Consider the following 22,520-nt stretch of genomic DNA (forward strand, 5'->3'; position numbering starts at 1 on the left):
TTTTTTTGTTATTTTTAGTAGAGATGGGGTTTCACCGTGTTGGCCAGGCTGGTCTTGAACTCCTGACCTCAGGTGATCCGCCTGCCTTGGCCTTCCAAAGTACCGAGATTGCAGGCATGAGCCACCCGGCCCAGCCAATAATAGAATCTTTTTTTTAAGTTTAATGAAGGATAGACAAGATGAAGGACAGATTAATAGCCAATTTCACTCTCTATGAATAATTAACTGTCAAACTTCAGTTTATGCCAGTAGGAACCTGGGCGTTAAAGAGGTTTAACTGGGTTTTGACAAACCTGGATTTGGATCTGAGCTCTGCTATGTTAGAGCTATAGAAGCCGTTGTATGTTAGAACTAAGTTGTAGCTACGTAAATTCAAGTCATTTACTTGTGCCTCAGTCTCTCCTTTTGTAAAAATAAGGGCAATATTTATCTCATAAAGATGTTGGGGATCAAAGGAAATAGAAAGTGTTCATCTCAAAAGCTAAGTATGTAGTTATTCAGCAGATGTTAATTGTACTCACCCATTTGTACTCACCAATTCTACTAATTCAGTCTTTTAAATCTCTTGTTTTATCTCTTCCCTTTGTCCCTGATATTACCACTGCTTTTGTTTAGCAACTCATCTCTTCTGCTACTATTCTTACTTTCTGTTTCATCTATCTTCTATATTGAGCCACAGGATGTTTTCAGTACAGAAATCTAAGTGTTCAGATTTTATTAACTGAAATGCTGTGCTTTATACTTCCCAGTTTTGCTGATCCTGAAATTTTAGATGGGTGGACTTAATGAATAAGTCTCATATAATTTCATGATATATTCCAAGCAGTGTACTTAATTAAGCACATTCAAAATGAAGTTGTTTACCATAGAATAAATGTCTGTTGTGATAGGCAGAGTAGAATTGAGGATGTGGTAAACACAGGCCAGGGCAGATTCAGAAGTAGTAGTAATTTGCCTTTTTTAAAAAATGATAACACTTTTTTATTAAATTCTAATTCTGTTATGTGTGTCACTACTCTTAGTTCCTAATTTGGTATTAATAGGAAATATGAATTATTAGATACTTAATAAAATTTAGAATTCTGTTACAATGCATGATCTCTATCAAATTTCCTATGCATCTACATGCAATAATGAACTCTTGGTTATTAATTTTTTTTTTCTTTTTGAGACGGAGTATCGCTCTGTCATCCAGGCTGGAGTGCAGTGGCACAGTCTCGGCTCACTGCAACCTCCACCTCCTGGGTTCAAGCCATTCTTCTGCCTCAGCCTCCCGAGTAGCTGGGACTATAGGTGCGCGCTACCACGCCTGACTAATTTTTGTATTTTTAGTAGAGACGGGGTTCACCATATTGGCCAGTCTGGTCTCAAACTCCTGACCTCGTGATCCGCCTGCCTTGGCCTCCCAAAGTGCTGGGATTACAGGCGTGAACCACCGCGCCCGGCCATTAATTTTTCTTCTTGAACTTATTATTTTATTGATAATCTTCATTGTTCCTGCTTGTATCCTGTAAGGGAGAAATGAGGTGTTCTTTAATTCTGTTTTTTTTAAATTATAAATAAGTAAAGAAATATTAAAAACTATGACGAGCTTTATGGATAAATTGAAAATCCCAGAGGAGGCTTTTTTCTCCTTTTTTTATTCCAGCATAATTAAAATATTTTTCTTTGCATCTGTAAATATGTTTCTTTAGCCTTTTGGAAACAATTTTACTGTTTTAATCTGTATCTGATGCTCTAGACATTCGAATCTGTGTTTGAAAATCCATCATCATTAAATTACAAAGTGATTCCTATTTTAAAAGGTAGGATCCTTCAGTGTCTGTTAGATGCAAGTTACCGTGGCAACCTAATAGCAAACTGCAAATCCCAGGTCATGCTCAGCAAATAAAAAACATGCTCAGCAAATAGAAAACATCGTCATCATGTAGTGTTTGGGTGTACTGTCTTCTGTATAGAATCTCACATTCCTTGTGAGAAGCGCATCACATTTTCCCTAGTGCGTTATCCATTAGCTTATGTCTGAGTGCTTGCTAACTGCATGATCATGTGTTAGGCATTAATAAAAACAGTTTCTAAAAGGGCATTAAATGTTGGGGACACCAAAAAGTAATGCTTTCTGTTTGCTCTTCTATAATAAATAAATTACTGCTCAGTAACTGAGAAGGGAATAGAGGGTGGTTAGCAGAGAAGAAAGTGTTGGAAAAATAATGGCCTGGTAGTATCTCAGGGAATTTAAATTAATAATAAACTGAAACTGATCTATGTTGATTCTTATTAAATATTTTGAAAAATATTTTTGATTTTAATAACAGTTTCAAAACATTAGATAATTTGTAAAAATGAAGCTGAATATTATGTAGATGTAACTGTAATGGTAATATTGTCTTAAAAGGCATTTGTTTAGGTTAAATATCCTTCTTTGGATGGTAAGTAATGTACCCTTTAAATGGTATTCGACTTCATAATATATAAGGTTCTTCATTGACTTCAGGATAGGATAAAGTCCCAGTTATTTTCCATGGTTTACATAACAGTTCAACTCTAATGTGCTTGTGAATCACCTTAAGTCTTGTTAAAGTGAAGATTCTGATTCACTTGCTCTAGGGTGGGGCCTGAGATTCTGGATATCCGATATGTCGATATCTTCCCAGGAGATGTAGATCTTGCTTGCCAGTCCTTGGACCACACTTTAAATATGAGGAGTCTACAAGTCCTTTTGTGGTCTGTTTCTTCCCTAATGCTCTAACATTATTGCTGCTAGCTGTGCCTTATAATTTATGACACTGTATCATGGACTTGCTTTTAGTATCCCCCTGTAGCTGCACTTTGCAAAATGTGGTGCAGGAATCCATGAGACTCTTGCAAGGGATCTACAAGGCCAAAACTGTTTTAATGATAATAGTAAGATGTTATTTGCCCTTTTCACTCTCATTCACTTATGAGTGTACAGTGGAGTTTTCCAGAGGTTACATGGCTTGTGAGATGTCATTGCTGTGACTGATGGAATATATACTGTGTGTCCCTTGTTTTAAAAGTTGCTCAGTTTTGGCCAGCCGTGGTGACTCACACCTATAATCCCAGCACTTTGGGAGGCCGAGGTGGGCAGATCACTTGAGGTCAGAAGTTTGAGATCAGCCTGGCCAACATGGCAAAACCCCATGTCTACTAAAAATAAAAAATTAGCTGGGCATGGTGGCACACACCTTAATCCCAGCTACATGGGAGGCTGAGGCAAGAGAATCGCTTGAACCCAGGAGGTGGAGGTTGCAGTGAGCTGAGATTGTGCCACTGTACTCTAGCCTGGGAGACAGAGCAAGACTGCATCTCAAAAAAAAAAAAAAGAAAGAAAAAGAAAAAAAGTTGTTTAGTTTTAATTTCTAATATAATAAATATTGATAGACATAAGCAAAAGCTCTTTGAAGTCCTTTGTAAAAGAGATTACAACCTTTGAGAACTGCTTCCCTCCATATTGGACTGCGGACAAAGAGACTCAGATCTGGAACTTGGAGCTATTTCCTTAGCCACAGCAACTGCTAGGCTAGGATAGCAGTTTCAGTTTCCCATATGGTCTCCAGTGACACTGCAGTGGGAGTGGTCTTCTCACCTCTGGGCAATGGGAAAAGTCCCGACTTTCCACTAGGCCTCCTTTGATACTAGCCAACTAGGAGAAGGAGTAGGTAACACTGTATTACTTCCTGTGTGGGTGGAAATCTAGGCTCTCTAGGTGGTCTCCGCTGACACCATTATCATGGCTCCCTACTTGTCTACTTAGCCTTCTTTGACTCTACCCCAGTTAGGGTGTTGAGATGCCACCTTGTAGCCTCACTAGGGTGGAAGTCCAGACTACCCACTTGGATTTTGCTTGCATGGGTAGGGGAGCCAGGTATATACATGGTATGGAGAGGGTTGCTATGGTCTAATATTTGGGGGATTTCAGTACATTGAGCCTAGAACTGTTCCTCATATTCTTATATCTTAGAAATTTTTGATTATGTTAGAGATTTTTGTCTCCTTTTAGCAAACAATTAAATTAGATACCTATCATTTTAGGTCTTAAATGTACTCTAAAGGAAAAAAATGAAAGCAGCAGTCAAAGAGGTCATAAAGTTTAATTTTAATCATAAACTATCAGCTTTGACTGGAGATCCAGTATTCATATGTTTAGCAAAATCATGTGTAATTTAAAAGATGTTAATTTTCTAGGTTTAAATTTTGTAGTATATTGGCAAAAAATAGACAATCAACCTGGACTTTTTTTTTAGGGAAGAGTTAAAGGAAACCACTGGTGCTAAGCAATGTGCTTCAAAATATGATTCTTTGGGAAAACAACTTAAAAATTAAAAGTTTTATCTGATTACTTTATAACTTGTGAAAATTGTGCATTGCTTTGGAATAATTTCAGAAGTCACCATGCCATCTCTATGAATAGATTTAGAAAACTAGAAACCACAATTTCACAAAATCTTTTACCTTTTGTGAGTTTAGTAGTCACAACATTTAGGTAGGCTTATACTGATAAAATCTTGGCTATGAATACCTCTGAAGTAAAATCAACTAGTATAGAATATGCAGATGTTAAAGCAATACAAACTTACTATCTTACGCTTCTGTGGATTAGAAGTCCAACACAGATCTCACCGGGCTAAAATCCAGATGTCAGTAGGGCTATGTTCTGTTTTAGGGCCTCTAGGGGAAAATCTATTTCCTTGCCTTTTCCAGCATTTTTTGACTGATGTCCCTCTTCCTTAGTGCAAGATGCAAGACTAATTTACTTTAATTTTTAAGGTAAAAATGGATGGACATAGTACCTAAAGTTTAATTAGCCTTGTTAGATTTATTTTGTTAAGTTTAATGTATATGGAACTTGATTTACTTCATTGTTACTATAAATATTTGTTCAGACCTGATGGCCAAAAGAAAGGAAGAAAATTTTTCCTCTCCTAAAAATGCCAAAAGGCCAAGACAAGAAGAATTGGAGGATTTTGATAAAGATGGTGACGAAGACGAATGTAAAGGTACTACTTTGGTAAGCGAAAAATTACAAAATTATGCTTTTTGATATGTTTTTCTTGTCACATTCATCATATCACATTCTGTGATAACTTAAAATCAAGAAAAAGTAATATGATTTTTTAAAAGTTGAGGTAAAATCTGTTCTGGCTAATTTTGAAGCTTATGTTAATTATTAGAAAAATTAATAGAGAAAATAAAGAACTGAATGTATAGAAACGTGAATAAAATTGACAAACTTTTAGTAAGACCAAGAAATGCAAAAAGAGAAAAGACACAAATTACCAATATTGGGAATAAAATAAGGGCTGTCCACAGACCCTGCAGACATCCAAAGGGTAAGGAAATACAGTTAGCAACTCTACACACATAAATTTGACAACTTAGGTGAAGTGGACCAATCCTCAAAAAGGAAAAATTACCACAAGTCACCCAGTATGAAATAGATCATTTGAATAGCCCTATAACTACTAAGGAGATTTAATTCATATTTTTAAATTCCTATGAAAGAAATCTACAGGCCCAGTTGGTTTCACTGGAGAATTATACCAAACATTTAAAGAAGAATTAACATGAATCTACACAGTCTTTTCCAAAAATCATAAGAGAACACTTTTCAATGTATTATCTTGATGCCAAAACCAGACAATGAGGGACCCCCAAAAAAGCAAACTGTAAAACCAGTATACCTAATAGATATGGTTGCAGAAATGCTGAACAAAATATTTGCAAGGAGAATTCAGCAATGTAGTTGTTACTTGGTATTCAAGCAGGATTGGTTCACAGGACTCCGCTTCAGACCAAAATCCACTGATGCTGAAGTCCCTTATAATCTGCCCTGTGCATTCACATCTGCAGAACCCGCAGATAGGAAAAGCCAACTATATGTAAAAAGAATTATACGTCATAATTAATGGGTTTATTTTAGGTATACAAGCCTGATTTGCTATCCAAAAATCAATCATTGTGATTCACCATGTTACAGGCTAAAGAAGAAAAATCACATGATTATATCACTCAGTGCAGCAAAAGTGTTTGATAAAATTCAACACCTGTTCATGACTAAAACTCTCAGAAAAATAAGAATAGACTGGAACTTCCTCAACATGTTAAAGAGCACTCACAAAAAAACTGACAGCTAACATTATACTTAATGGTAAAACATTGGATACTTTTCCCCAAAGATCAGGAAGAAGACAAAGGTGTTTGCTTCTGTCACTTATTCAACATAGTGCTAGAAAATCTAGCAGTGCAAATAAATCAAGGAAACAGAAGGTATAGAGTTTGGAAAGGAAAAACACACACAAAAACTGTCTCTGTTTGCAGATTATGTAGATAATCCATTTGTTCATTATCTACATAAAAAATCTCAAGGAATCTACAAAAAACTCTTAACATGAATAAATACATTCAGCAAAGTTATAGGATAAGGTATTTTTAAAATGCTTTACTTTTATATACTGGCGTTGAACACATGGACGTTAAAATTCAAAATACCATTTTCAATCACTCAAAAAAAAACGAACCACTTTGGGGCGATGCAAATTAAAACAACATTGAGATACCAACACACCTGATAAAATGGCAATAGTTCAAACCACTGAGAGCACCAAATGCTGACAAGGATGTGGAGCAACAGGAACTCTCATTCATTGCTGGTGAGAATGTCCAGCCACTTTGGAACACACTTTGGCAGTTTCTTACAAAACCAAACATCCTCTTACCATACAGTCCAGCAGTTGGATTCCTTAGTATTTACTCAAAGGAGTTGAAAACTTACGTCCACATGAAAACCTGTGCATTCATGTTTATAACAGCTTTATTCATAATTACCAAAACTTGGAGGCAACCAAAATGTCCTTCAGTAGATAAATGGATAAATAAACTCTGGTATATCCAGATGATGCACTATTAGTATTAAGCTATTAAGCCATGAAAAGACATAGAGGAACCTTAAACGTATATTACTAAGTGACAGAAGCCAGTCAGAAAAGGCTACATGCTGTATGATTCCAACTATATGACATTCTGAAAAAGGCATAACTATGGAGAGTTAAAAATCAGTGGTTGGTTGCTAGGGGTTGAGGAAAGGGAGGGATGAATAGGTTGAGCACCGGATTTTTAGAGCAGTAAAAATAACTGTACTATACTAAAATGGTGGAAACATGTCATTATAAATTTGTTCAAATCTATAGAATGTACAATAATATCGAGTGAACCCTAGTACAGACTGTGGACTTGGGTTGATAATGATGTGTTAGTGTGGGTTCATCATCTGTAACACATGTACCACGCTGATAGTGGATGTTGATAATGAGGGAGACTATGCATGTGTGGGGGTAGGGGGTATATAGGATATTTTTGTATCTTCCTCTCAATTTTGCTGTGAACCTAAAACTACTCTTAAAAAATTAAGTATTAAAAAATGAAATACTTAGTTAGGTCTAAAGCTAGCAAAATATGTACAGGACTAATATGGTGAAAATTATATTGTGCTGATGAAGGGAATCAAAGAATACCTGAATAAATGGAGACACATACTTACTCATGGATTAGACAGCTCAATATAGAAATTATGTCAATTCTCCCCCAAAATGATATGTAAATTTAAATGCAGTTCTATTAAAACCTCAGCAAGATATTTTGTAGGTATATATTTTATTCTAAAATTTAGGTGAAAAGGCAAAGGAACTAGTAAATATACCTTGGTACATCCATACCATAAAATATAGCTTAACAATAAAAAGGAGCGAACTACCGATATAGGCAACAACAGAGAATTAGGCTGAGTGGAAAAAGCCAGTCCCAAGAGGCTACATTTTGTCTGTTTCCATTTATTTAACATTTTAGAAAGGGCAAAGTTAATAGAAATGAACAGATTGTGGGTCAGGGTTAAGGTGGGATGTGGATGTGACTATAAAAGGGCAACATGTGGGATCCTGGTGATGATGGAAATATTCTGTATTTTGACTATGTCAATGTCAGTATCTTGGTTGTGATATTGTACTTTAGCTCTGCAAGATGTTACAATGGGCGGAAACTGAGTAAAGGGTACACAGGATCTCATTAAGGATTGCACGTGAATCTGTTATTATTTAAAAATAAAAATATTTTAAAAATTCGTCAACCATGATTTCCAGTGTTCTACTCATACAAGGATGTAAATGTTTTCTACTGTTTAATAAGACGTATGTCCAGAAGAAGAGAGCCAGGGAGTTTTTAAAGAAATCTTTAAAATACCTGGAGACTTGAAAATGGTCTTCAAAAAAATTAGAAGACCTGATAAAATAAGGCTGATTTGTTCTGGTACTTAGATAACTACAAAGTGCAAGTGACTACCATTTGCCAAACTCTTGGTTAAACCATTTGTAAACCTTATCTAACTTAATGCTGATATAATATTTATAGTATAGGAAATATTATTCCTGTTTTACGGACTTGGAAACTGTATATTCTTTATACATTGCCAAAAGTCACACAGTTGCCATAATAAGTGACAAAGTCACAAGAAGAGCAGGCTTTACTTTTTAAGAACATGTACTCTGCTCTCTGAATTGAAATAGTGAATGTCAGATAGTGAATTCAGTGTTGAATGCATGGCTGGATCGTCATCTTTCAGAGGTATTCTAAATAAAGTATATAGGAAGTTTTACTATGCCAATTGGGATAGCAGTTCTCAACAAAGGGGATTCTTCTCTCTCCCTTTTGCGCCCCCCAGGGACATTTAGCAATGTCTGGACATATTTTTGGTTGTCACAACTTAGGGGCAGGTATGTGTTGCCGGCATCTAGTGGGTAGAGGCTGGGGATGCCACTAAACATTCTGCAATGCACAAGACAAACCCCCTCCACTAACAAAAAATTATCAGACCCAAAGTGTCATTGCCAATATTAAGAAACCTGGTGATACACTTTTAAATCCTTTAAAGATTTTAGAATGAGTACTGACTCATAGAAGGTTCCCATTTAATTTCATCTTATTCATTGAAGTTACCATTATTCACTTTCTGTAAATTTTTTCATTGGTGATGGTGCTAGTCTTTCTGATGCCAACAATGCTTGAATGGTTATAATGAGTGAATTAGATTGACCATTTTCTCCCATTGTTTTTTATTAATAGACTGCAGCAGAAGTTGGAATAATTGAGAGTATTCACCTAAAAAACTTCATGTGTCATTCAATGCTTGGACCTTTTAAGTTTGGTTCTAATGTCAACTTTGTTGTTGGCAACAATGGAAGTAAGTGTTTTTTCCCTTCTCGTTTGACTTTGAGCAGTACTTTGAGATTAGAGTACATTAACTTTTTGAAATAGGTGACTATTAGTGCTAATAAGTATTTTTTCTATATATGTATAACTTGTGGTTATGAATATTCTTGGTATTTGCTGCCAGTGTACACTTAAAGAAAATACTGAGTTAACTCTAGGTACATTACTTAAGCAATAGGGATAAACATTTCCTGCTTATGTTTTTAATCTATTTATCTTGGAATCTGTACCATAGAAGGGTAGACAAGCGATCCTCATTGCAGTTGAGGCAGCCTTGTGTCTTGCCTTACTAAACATTGTAAGAGCACAAATGAAGTGACTTGGCAATCCAAACATAAAAGTAGTTCTCACCAGGTGGCCAATAAATGCTTTAAGAGGAGGTGGTATTTGTGCCAGTTCTTGAATGAAAATTATCGATTATTTAGGTCTTATTGGCAAGAAGAAGCTGAGATGTTCCAGGCAAAGATTGCTCATTAGCTAAGGTTTGGAGGAGTAGAGGTAGATGTGTATAGGAACTGGTGAATAACCTTATATGGTTTATTGTATGGTGGACAGTGGAGAGAAGCAGAAGCTGACTGTGGAGAGTCATGCTCTAGGCAATATTGTTGAGGATCTTGAATGTCATGTTAAAGAGTTTGAAGTTTTATTTTGAAGACAGTGGGGAACCAATTAGAGTTTTGTTTGTTGTTTGGTGGTTTGGGGTTTTTTTGTTTTTTTTTGTTTTTTTTTTTTGTTTTTTTGAGACAGAGTCTCCCTCTATCGCCCAGGTTGGAGTGCAGTGGTGCGATCTCGGCTCAATGCAACCTCTGCCTCCCAGGTTCAAGCGATTCTCCTGTTTCAGCCTTGTGAGTAACTGGGATTAGCGTGCCTTCACGCCTGGCTAATTTTTGTATTTTTAGTAGAGACGGGGTTTCACCATGTTGGCCAGGCTGATCTCAAACTCCTGAGCTCAAGTGATCTGCCCACCTCGGCTTCGCAGAGTGCTGGGATTAACAGGTGTGAGCCACTGCGCCCGGCCACAATTAAAGTTTTTGAGTAAAGGAATGGCATGGCCACAATTCTTGAAACAAACTGACCACATTGTGGACAATGGATTAGAAGGGGAAAAATACAGAAGGCAGAAAGTTTCTGGGCAGTTCTGTGGTAGGCCCGCCAAGAATGAGGTGTTGGCTGCTGGGCTGAGAAGGTACACAGGGAGAGGAGGCTTGCCAGAGTCTACCAACTGGTGACAATGCTAGAATAGGAAGCTAGGTTATGTGTAGCTCTGCAGTCCCTTTTGTTGTTTTTCTTACTTTATCATTCAGTCAGGAAGAAAGTATCTCTAGGAGAAACAGATGGACAAGGGGATCACTGTTTTAGAGGGGTCACATGGGACAAGAAATAAATACTGATGGGTTCTGAAGTTAGGTCTTTTAACTTTTGAAACAATGATTTTTATTAATAAAACCTAATAGAAGAGGAAATAATGCAAATAGTGGAGGCAGTGCATTTGGTAATGAAGAAAAGAGAGTTAGAATAGGAACTTTAAAGGCATTCCAGGAAATAAATTGGGTTAATCAGTGGTGTGTGTTAGTTACTTTGTGTTACTTTGCAGAAGATAATGGGCTAATAGTAGTTGATTGGATTGGTTGAATGGAGTTCAGAAAATGGTTACCATATTCTGTGTGTGTGTGTGTGTGTGTGTGTGTGTGTGTTTAAAGAGAAAGGATCTCTCTCTCCGGGTCACCCAGGCTGGACTACACTGGTGTGATCATAGCTCATTGCAGCCTTGAACTCCTGGGCTCAAGCTATCCTCTTGCCTCAGCTTTGAAGGTAGCTAGGACCACAGGCACATGCCACTATGCCTTCCTAATTTATTTATTTATTTTTTTGAGACAGAGTCTTGCTTTATTGCCCAGGCTGGAGTGCAGTGGTGCTATCTTGGCTCACTGTAACCTCTACCTCCCAGGTTCAAGTAATCCTCCCACCTTAGCCTCCCAAATAGCTGGGATTACAAGTGTGCACCACCACTCCCAGCTACTTTTTGTATTTTTAGTAGAAATGGGGTTTCACTATGTTGGCCAGACTGGTCTCGAACCCCTGGCCTCAAGTGATCCACCTGCCTTGGCCTCCCGAAGTGCTGTGATTACAGGCGTGAACCACTGTGCCCAGCCTGCCTGCTTCATTTTATTTTTTGTAGTGACCAGGTGTTTCTCTGTTGCTCAGGCTGGTCTCTCTGGTCTCAGATGAGCCTCCCACCTCAGCCTCCCAAAACGCTGGGATTACAGGTATGAGCCACCATACCTAGCCCTCAGCTTGTAATATTTTAGATCTGTTAGGGTATAAAGAAGTACACTTCTCAAATTCTCAAAGAGCTAGAAAATGAATAATATTCAAGTTACAAATAATAATTGTCAAAATATTATATAAAAACATGTATATGACTTTGCTGATTTTTTTCTACTTAAGTTCATTCATTCAACAAATAATGCAAGTACTTATTATGTGCTAATATTAGGGATACAGTATTGAATGAAAGAGACAATATTCCTGTCCACATGGAGCTTACTTTTGAGGGATATTAACCGTGGTTTCTGGCTGGGCCCAGTGGCTCACATCTGTAATCACAGTGCTTTGAGAGGCTAAGGCAGGAGGATCGCTTGAGAACTAGGAGTTTGAGACCACCCTGGGCAACATACCAACACTGTGTCTCTACAAAAAAAAATTAGCCGGGCATAGTGATGTGTGCCTGTAATCCCGGCTATTGAGGAGGCTGAGGCAGGAGGATAGCTTGAGCCCAGGAGTCCGAGGTTACAGTGAGCAATGATTGTGCCAATAGAATGTCATAAAAATTAGATGAATTAATAATATACGTGTAAATAGAGGGATGATTCATTTATTAGGTTGATAGGCCAAGGTGGTACAATGAAAGTTTTAGGTTGGAAAGGTGTCACAACAATTTTTACCATTTTCTTTTTAGTGGCAAAAATTTGATTCCTGAAATGTACTATTTTTTTGCTAATAATGGCAGTTCAATTTTTCCTTACATATATAACTTTTTTTTTTAAGTTGTTGCTTTGCACGGGAAGAAAATTAGAGTTGAATTTTAACATTTTGTTTTAAAGTGAGTCTCATTCATAAATCTTTTTGCATTACATGGTAGGAGTCAGCTTTTTCCTTTTTCTTTTAATGAATGTGATTTCTTCAACATCTGTTTCTTTAGGTGGGAAGAGTGCAGTACTCACAGCTCTCATAGTTGGTCTTGGTGGAAGAGCAGTTGCTACTAATAGAGGATCCTCTTTAAAAGGTTTTGTGAAAGATGGACAGAAGTAAGTGTTTGCTTTCTACCATCTATTTTCAATTCTTTAGTAAGAAAACAGTTACTTTAGATTCCCAGTTCACATAGACATGACTGGAAATGAAGTGCCTTCCCAGAACAGGAGCAGAGGTGTCCTATTTTTTCATTCCTTTCTTTTACCCCTTGTTGCTGGCATGGCTCACTGTTGCCTGTTACCCTCTCAAGACAGATAGCTTGTGTAACCTATTGCCATGTGCCTGGCCATCTTGCTTCTGTTACTTGCTGAAAGAAATGGCTGTGATAAATCTATGTACCCTGTTTAACAAGTGTTTATAAACCTTGCTAATTCCTGACTATTGACCCAAACCCAGCATCAGTGAGTCCACATTGATACGATAGTAGGGAGAGCAAAATCAGTGACCAGCCAAAGTGTCCCTGCACAAAACTTCTGTCTTTAGCTCTCTAAGAAGTCCCAAAATAAGAATTCTACTTTTTGACTCTGATTTTATACCCTTTAACCAAGTAGGTTGCCAGTGAGTTTAATTTGAGGACCACAATGACAGATCTGTTTTTAGTCTATCCCAGACCCTTGGTGAATAGTCATATCACTACTCTCTTTGGCTTTACATTTATATTTCTTTTTGTCATAGGTTGCCATCACATAGCTATATGTGAATTGTCCAGTTTGCATCATCATGGACTCACTGCTTTTTGTCCACTAGCTGTTCTGTCTTCAGGCTTGTCTCTTCATTCTTTTCCATACTGCCCCAGATACCTCTGAAGGGATCTTTGTTTTTCATAACAGCAAAATGCCCCAAATGCTGTCATACATCTTCTAGCATGAGGCTACTCCCATTCCTTCTTCTCATGCCCAGTGCGGAGAACTTTTGAAACTTTCATAATTAACACTAATATCTTTTTTCTCATTCAGTAGACTTTTCATTCTGCTCAGTGTTATATCCATTTACCTTCTATTTTATTACTAAAGAATAGAACAAAGACAGGATGTGAATCAGGCCTGCAGATTTCTTATGTATTCCTCAGAAGCCTTAGGAATCTTAACCTTAAGCCAAGATTTCCAAATTGACTCAAAAAAAAAGAAGAAAAGATACACACAAGATTATTTCCCATGCCCTATGGCCTTGGGAAAAAACTATTTGATAACAATTTCCAGCATAGTTTCTGTCTCCACTTCATGGGGCCCCAGTCCAGCAAAGTCTTCCTCTCACCACCAACCAAAATGATGTCTGTAGCAAAAAATTAGTTATTTTAACACCTTTAAGTTAATAGTATCAACTCTATTTCAGTTCATTATATTTAAAATTTTTTTTAAATTATTATTATTTACTAGTCATTAGAATCCATGAGAAATTCTTTTTTTTGAGACAGAGTCTCACTCTGTCACCCAGGCTGAAGTGCAGTAGTGCAATCTTGGCTCACTACAACCTCTACCTCCCGGGTTCAAGTGATTCTCATGCCTCACCCTCCCAAGTAGCTGGGACTACAGCCATGCCACCACGCCTGGCTAATTTTTTTTTTTTTTCGTATTTTTAGTAGAGAAGGGGCCTGGCCTCGAACTCCTGGGCTCAACTCCTGGGCTCAAGTGATCTACCTGCTTTGGCCTCCCAAAGTGCTGGAATTACAGGTGTGAGCCACCACACTCAGCCACAGTTCATTATACTTAACTATCCATTTCTTAGCTGTCCAAACAATCACCCAGTCTACTTGGCCAGATAGCACATTGAATTTTCAGATACAGTCTTTAAGAAGAAATTATTTTTTATACACTGTTAAATGTTTTCTCAGTTAAATACTTTTTTCCCCCCATTTGAGAAGTACTTAGACCGGGGTAGAAGCTTCTCTCTGAGACCTGTCCTCTGAATACTATTTAATAAAAAAAGACTAGCTTAAACAAATCACCGACTTCTAAGGACATGGCTGCCTGTAGAGTGAAATAGTTATATTTTATTTTTTCTTTTCCAATACAAAATTGGGGGAAATATATTTTAAAACACAGTTAGTGACAGCTAGAAACTCTAACCTTAGCTCAGTCTTCTGTCTAAAAAACTAACTAAAAGCAGAGCTTTTCCACATCTTTATTGTTCTTATCTATCCCCTTCCTCATTGAAAACATTTGGCATTTATAAAATTTCCCTTGTTTTTATAGTCTCTGATTCTGTCATCACTTTTTTGCAGAATCAGCTTGTTGAGGTTTTTAGTTCTGCTCTTACTCTATTGCACATCTAAAGTCTATGAAGGAGTCTCACTTTGCCTGAAGAATGGTTGTCAGTGTGGTCCAGCACAAGTTTGAGGTAGTTCTAAGGACTCTATCCCTCCCTTCCCCCATCTCTAACATTACACTCGCCATTTGTGACACTTGGGCTGTGGGCCTCCTTTCTTGGGATATTTCAACTCTCCTTGGAGATGCTTGCCTAATACTGTTAGAAGAAGCCAGAGAACTGAACCTTGAGACATTGCCTGGGACTCATCCTTCTAATTATCCACCAAGCCTTTGCAGTGACACAGGGACTGAATGAATCCTCCTAATGTATCTCTTCACATGAAAACCTTTCTCAGTGACCCAAGGCCTCATGCCCTTTGCTATTTAGATTCTCTTTAAACATATACAGTTTACTGTTCCCTCCCTTGGCCTTCCTAATACCAAAGCTGGTAGCCTTGGGGTCTTTGCAGTAGTCTAATTTTTGACATCAGCTGTGGCACAAGGGTTATAGAGGGACAAAAACTCATTCTCTTGTTTTATGTTCCTGATTTATTTAGTCAGGGATACAGAACTTATTACAGATGAGCTGGTGACCCAGAGAAGGAGCAGTTGTATCATCTTTTTATATGACTTTTCTTATTCCTTGTTCTCATTGATGTGCACTGCTGCCAGTTACTTCCGTGTAGATAGATTGTTCCTGAGTTGAGAAAGAAGCCAAATTCTTACTGTGGCACTGCTTGTTTGTGTTGTCATTCTGAAAAAAATCTCATAGATAGTCTCTCTTTTCACTCATTGGGCTCTATGGCTGTTGACCCAAATTGAGCATCAGCGCAGACCATATCAGTGTAAAGGGGAAGACTGCAGAGCTAGTACCCAGCTCAGTTGTCTCTGTCTTCCTGCAGAAGTGGTTTTTTTTTTGTTTGTTTAGCAGTAATTATGAGGCGTTTTTATAAATGTTATTTTTTAGAAGTATTTTGCTTTCTTGTATTTATTAGATTCACATAGCAGGCCAGGCACTGTGGCTCACACTTGTAATCCTAGCACTTTCGAGCCCGAGTTGGGCGGATCACTTGAGGTCAGGAGTTCAAGACTAGCCTGGCCAACATGGCGAAACCCTGTCTCTACTAAAAATACAAAAATTAGCTGGATGTGGTGGTGGGTGCCTGTAATCTCAGCTATTGGGGAGGCTGAGGCAGGAGAATCATTTGAACCTGGGAGGCGGAGATTGCAGTGAGCCGAGATCATGCCACTGCACTCCAGCCTGGGCAACAGAGTGAGACTCTGTATCAAAAAGAAAAAAAGAAAAGAAAATTTATATAGCAGTAGGATGTCAGTGCCTCTGAAGTTCTCACTGTACTAAAGATAGTTTAAATACAAGGAGTAGCTAGGAATGAAGATAATAAAGTAGGTGTTTGGTAATCAAGAGAGGTGTTTGATAATTCAGAGAGCAAATATATGTAGTCATTTAAGAAATGTTTTCATGAGGTACTGTAACTTAACGCCAAGTAATCATACTAGCTAATGAAATAAAATATTCATTAGCTACACTATCAGAGGCCAGCCGCCCTTCCCCTCATACTTCAGTGGTTCTCAACCTTAACCGTTCATTAGAATCAACTTGGGGAGCTTTTAAAAAATCCCATTAATTGATTTTTCTGAGGCATATCTGTCTTAATTAGGTAATATTGTTTTTATAGAAAAACCACACCAATTTATTCAAGGTAGCTCTAGGAAAGGATATTTACCATAAAGATGCAGGGATATATATTCATGAAACTGCAGAGAGGAAATACTGCGGGGTCTCTTGAGGGACCAGACTGAGACCCTGTAAGAACCGAGTCACTTCTCTCTCTGGGGCTTTCTTTTAATTGCATCTCTGGCTGTCTCTGTGTGTCTTGTCTCTGGACCTCTGTCTTCCTCTCCCTCCCTTTGGTTTGTTCTGCAACTCTCCTCTGTGCACTTCCCTCACAATCCTAACTTAATTGGCTGTAGTTCTGTGTGTGTGCACTATGCTCTCCTGTCTCTCCTTGTGAAAAGTGTACAGGTAAGTGAGTGTGTTTCTCTCCATCACTGTCTCAAGTATGTGTACTTTCTTATTTTTTGCTAATCTTTGTTGCTGTGTGTCTTTGCATGTGCAGGCATTTATAAGTCTTACTGTCCTAGTCTGTAGGTGTATGTGTATAAGGAAGTGATCTTATGTTTTCTGTCCCTCTGGTTCACTGCCAGTATCTGTGAGTATGTTATGTCTTTTTATTAGCCTGCCTAAGTGGTTTCCAAAGAGCTTATCTGTTCTATTCAGACTTTTCTATTTTCTTATCAGACTATAATGCCCCAGATTGGTTTCTCTAGGTCTAGAGGCTCCATAACTTTGTAGCTCCCAGGATTCACCATCTCTCGACTTGATCATGTCTTAATTTGATTTTTTAAAACCTTTTTATTTTGAAATAATTGTAGATTTACAGAAATGTTGCAAAGATAGTACAATTTTCTGTATATCCTTCACCCAGTTTTCCTTAATGTAGATATCTTACGTAACTAAGATGCATTTATCAAAGCTATACAATTACCATTGGTACAATATCAACTAAACTACAGAATTCTGAAATTTTTTTAACCACATTTTCTTAGTTTGATTTTTTAAAGAAGAAAATCTGATTGCTTAGTTGGTAAAAAATTTCTATATTTAGCTCAATCCCAAGAGGATGGGATGGAAAATTATATCGTTGCTAAGCCCTTTCTGCTAGGGCACTTGTACAGAAAAGGATGGTGGAGCAACAGAGCAAACACTTCACTGTGTCTACTGTCTTAGCAGTAATTCACAATGAAGCTCATCTGGAGTATTTCTTCCTGCATTTCCCACAAATGGGAACAGTTTTAGAGTATGATTACAAATTCACAAAAGCAAGTTTGTTCTGTTAAAGGTTTCGTTTAATTACCAATTAAAACACTTTTATATTAAGGGACTTTAGCATTTTGACAGATGCTCATATGAACCAGGTAAAATATCTGCTTTTATGTGTAAGAAAATTATATCTTTATTAATGTCCTTCATCAGCATCTTTGTTTTTCTACCAAGTCTTATTTTAACACAAGTTGGAGTACACAAATAAAGATTTTTTTTTTTACTCCTATAGATCTTAAAATATGCGTGGCTGTAAGTCCCTAAAACATCTTTAAAACTTTAAAAACTATAACAGAGCCTATTGGTTAGGCAGATTTATACTCATCATTTTATATGTGTGTTTAGCTGCATTGTACTATTTTAAAATACGTCTTTTTAATGCCAGTAAAGCTTTAAGAAATTTTGGGCTTTAGTTTCTTTTTTCTTTTTTTTTTTGAGACCGAGTCTCTCTCTCTCGCCCAGGCTGGAGTGCAATGGCACGATCTCAGCTCACTGCAACCTCTGCCTCCTGGGTTCAAGCGATTCTTCTGGCTCAGCTTCCCGAGTAGCTGGGATTACAGGCATGCACTACCATGCCCGGCTAATTTTTGTATTTTTTGTAGAGATGGGGTTTCGCCGTGTTGGCCAGGCTGGTGTCGAACTCCTGACCTCAAGTGATCCATCCACCTTGGCCTCACAGAGTGCTGGGATTACAGGTGTGAGCCACTGTGCCCTGCCTAGTTACACTTCTTGATATCAAATGGTTTTATTTTTTATTGCCAAGTAATTGAAAAATTAAAATTACCTTTCTTAATTCTAATCCCCTTTGAAAATGTTAACTACTTTACCATAATTCTTACTTCATCATTCTTTAAAGGCCTACTGTCAAGCATGATGCTTTATATAACTTACAGTAGTCAGGCAGTATAATTTTGATTACATGATTTTTATAGGAAAATGTATAACTTATCTACATGTCTTGAAACAACCGAAACTTAATGGTTTTTGTGCAGATGTGCTATTTCTATTATGGATAGAATAGTCAGTCAATTATTTTTTTGAAGCTTCACTTATTCTCAACTTTATTTTTTTGTTAGGCACAGTATCGTTAACGTTATGCTGTAGTGAACAATCAGTGTCAGCTGTTGATGTAAAGCTAATTTGCAAATGAATTGGCCAAATTATTTGGTGGTTTTGAAAAATTTGAAAACTGTGGCAACCTAGTATTGTAATTACACTGTATCTTCATGTAACTTAGCTCAACCTCATTCTTTCAGCTCTGCAGATATCTCAATAACATTGAGGAACAGAGGAGATGATGCCTTTAAAGCCAGTGTGTATGGTAACTCTATACTTATACAGCAACACATCAGCATAGATGGAAGTCGATCTTATAAACTTAAAAGTGCAACAGGTTTGTTTTGATTCTCTTTTCATTTCTTATAAAATATTAGGAAATACTCAAAAAGAATTAGATGACTGCTGGTATTGATTGAACTATCTTCCTTGTAACATGATTGGTTGTGTGCATATATATATATACACACACACACACACGTGCATATGTTACACATGGTTGTTTTACCCCAGGATATTATAGCACCAAAAGCATGATTAGCAGAATTGGGGATTATTTGAAACAAGTTGTGCTATTTTGTTCTCACCTACAGACTTCCTATCACACCAGGGTTTTTATAGCATGTGGAAATAAATGGTTAGCAAAAGGTGCAAAATGACATAAAAGAAGAGGTGAGCATTTAGTTTTTAAAAAGAGATAGATAAGGAGCAAAATATGTTTAGCTGTGGGAACAAGATAAGCACCATTATTGCATGTGGGTACTTTTTCTTCCTCTGTACTTGTGCCATGTTCATTCATATTTGTACGTATTCAATGGTACCTTTCTTGATGATGCAATGAAAGCTAACTAATATTTATATTTTGTAAGTAACTATACATTTTTTCTGTGTTATGCCCTAGAAACAGTTTGGTTATTTCATATGTTTCTTATAACTAGGCTCCGTGGTTTCCACGAGGAAAGAAGAGCTGATTGCAATTCTTGATCATTTTAACATCCAGGTAATTGGTGAATTTGTGTTTCAGATTAATTCATACACCTTGTCATTTTTTTAGTGCGATTTCACTTGTGTAGAAAAAATTTAAATGGCCTCATATGAGTAAACTGACCACAGGAAGCATATGTGTAACTATTATCAATGAAGTTGTTTAAAATTTACTAATTCGGCCGGGTATGGTGGCTCACACCTGTAATCCCACCACTTTGGGAGACCAAGGCGGGTGGATCATCTGATGTCAGGAGTTCAAGACCAGCCTGGCCAACATGGTGAAACCCCATCTCTACTAAAAATACAAAAAAAAAAAAAAAAATTAGCTGGGTGTGGTGGCGGGCGCCTGTAATCCTAGCTACTTGGGAGGCTGAGACAGGAGAATCACTTGAACCCAGGAGGCAGAGGTTGCGGTGAGCCAAGATTGTGCCACTGCACTACAGCCTGGGCAACAAGAGTGAAACTCCATCTCAAAAAAAAAAAAAAAAGGAATTTATTAATTCAACACAGGATTGTCAATACATAATATAATACCTTTAATTTGATAGACCAGTCAAGAGCATTTAGTCTATACTGCTCTAGGCTAAAATTTATCTTAATAAGGATGTCAAGTTTCTTTGCTTTTTGCTGTCCTAGTCAAAATAGCATCATTGTTCCCTAAACTCAGTTGCTAAACTCCTTTTTTTTTTTTTTTTTTTTTTCTGGATGAGTGTTTAGCTTCTAAAGTTGCTAAATTCTTAAAGAAAATTTATTCTAGAAAGATAAAGCATTTCTCTATTTTGGAGCTATTGATCACACTTGTAGGGGCCAAGGCTTAGTCCTTTCTGCTGAGATACTTTGGCTGAATTAATTGATAATAGGGTACATGTAGTTCTATAAACATTTACACAAGAATTACCTTTAGAAGACATCTAATCCAGGCTGTTTGTTTTGTAGATGAGAAACTGGGAGCCACAAAAAATAAATTTATACTTAAGGCTGTCTAGACGTGGTTACTGGTAGAACCTGGATTTGGGATCCAGGCATCCTGTTTCATTCTACTGTTCTATCCATTGTGCAATACTGCCTCGTTACAGAATTAAGAACACCAAGACTTGCCATCAAATAAAAAGAACAATTAGGAGTCTGGGTCTCTTTTCCAGTTTGGTTTAGAACAGAGGGTACAGAACTTTCTGTGATGGTGGAAATGTCCTGTATCTATGCTATTCAGTGGGGTAACCACTAGCCACATGTGGTTCTTGACTAACTTGAAATTGTGACTAAGAAATTGAATTTAATGGTTTTTTTGTAAGTAGAAAAAGCCACACGTAGCAAATGTGCCTGCTGCATATCAGACAGTACAAGTTTAGGAAAAATAATTCTTAAAATCTAGAGAAAAGCAGGTACAGCAAATAAATTTCAGACTAGAATGCAGGACAATTTATTAGAATCAGGAAAACCAAAAGTTAGAGTTGAGGAATCATGGGTGTTGGGAGAATCTTGAGGGGCATTCAGTATACTGTATAAGTACTCTGTATTTACCCTGTGTAGAATCTCCACCAGGTTTTCCTGTGCAAGTGCTTGAAAGGATAATGGTGGGGTAATCACCTCTGTCCAAGGCTTCTTCCTTCTTCTGTGGACAGCTGTATTTATTGGAAAGTTTTCATTATGAGGAAAATTGAAAAAAGCCTATTTCTGTAAGCTCTCACTTCCTTGGGGAATGTAAAACATGTTATTCTCTGTTGAAATATTTAAAGATTCCTAGTCCTTTTCTTGCATGGTTTACTTAATGCATAACAAAAGATTCAGGTTCATTGATTAAAATGCAGAAAGTCTAGAGCTGTGTGGAGCACTTGAAGAGTGGGTAGCTCAAATTGAGATATGCAGTAATGTGAAATACCCAGCAGATTTTGAAAACTTAATATAAAGGAATAACTTAGTTTTTTATATTGATTACATGTTACAATGATAATATTTTGGTTATATTTGATTAAAAATATGTTATTAAATTTCACCTATTTCTCTATATTTTTAATGTGGCTACTAGTACATTTAAAATTGTTTGTGTGGGCTGGGTGCAGTGGCTCACATCTGTTATCCCCACACTTTGGGAGGCTGAGACGGGTGGATCACCTAAGGTCAGGAGTTCAAGACCAGGCTGGCCAACATGGTGAAACCCTGTCTCTACAAAAAAACACAAAAATTAGGCAGGCATGGTGGCACATGCCTTTAGTCCCAGCTACTCAGGAGGCTGATGTGAGAGAATTGTTTGAACCCAGGAGGCAGAGGTTGCAGTGAGCTGAGATCACGCCACTGCACTCCAGCCTGGGTGACACAGCGAGACCCTGTCTCAAAAAAAAAAAAAATTGTGTGTGACTTGGCGTATATTTTTCTTGGACATTGTTGGTCTAGCATAACCAGGAGGGAAGGGGATATTTAATATCTTTAAGTGTCTGATCATATTTGTCTTCTGTGCCTCCGTTTCTTATCCTCTTGCTGAAGTTTACCAGTTTTTGCTTTTTGCTTTTTTCAGGATTCTGACAGATAAAGCTACAACATTCTTTTTTTTTTTGGTTTGATTTTAGAGACTGGGTTTTGCCATGTTGCCCAGGCTAGTCTTGAACTCCTGGCCTCAAGTGATCCTCACACCTCGGCCTTGGCCTCCCAAAGTGCTGGCATGAGCCTTGGGACAGGGTCTCACTCTGTCGCCCAGGCTGGAATACAGCAGCATGATCACGACTCCCTGCAACCTCCATCTCTCAGGCTCAAGTGATCCTCCACCTCAGCCTCCTGAGAGCTGGTACTACAGGCGGGTACCA

The 22,520-nt window shown here is 37.5% G+C and overlaps 1 protein-coding gene across 7 annotated transcripts in view; it reads left to right on the top strand.

The window, feature by feature from the left end:
• The window catches only part of SMC6 (structural maintenance of chromosomes 6), a 132,210-nt gene that overhangs the window by 49,184 nt on the left and 60,506 nt on the right, over positions 1 to 22,520 (top strand). For 5 of the 7 annotated variants that reach the window (XM_055108227.2, XM_055108225.2, XM_055108226.2 and 2 more), the window contains 5 exons: positions 4,905 to 5,029; positions 9,133 to 9,250; positions 12,482 to 12,587; positions 18,936 to 19,072; positions 19,674 to 19,735. In XM_055108227.2, coding sequence (XP_054964202.1) covers positions 4,910 to 5,029; positions 9,133 to 9,250; positions 12,482 to 12,587; positions 18,936 to 19,072; positions 19,674 to 19,735 — 543 coding nt within the window. In that variant the 5' untranslated portion in view covers positions 4,905 to 4,909. Of the gene's footprint in view, positions 1 to 4,904; positions 5,030 to 9,132; positions 9,251 to 10,046; positions 10,125 to 12,481; positions 12,588 to 18,935; positions 19,073 to 19,673; positions 19,736 to 22,520 lie in introns of all 7 variants that reach the window. The other 2 variants (XR_010109222.1, XM_055108221.2) reach the window with 1 other exon arrangement.

The sequence above is a fragment of the Pan paniscus genome, chromosome 12, assembly GCF_029289425.2.
Source record: "Pan paniscus chromosome 12, NHGRI_mPanPan1-v2.0_pri, whole genome shotgun sequence".
NCBI lineage: Eukaryota > Metazoa > Chordata > Mammalia > Primates > Hominidae > Pan > Pan paniscus.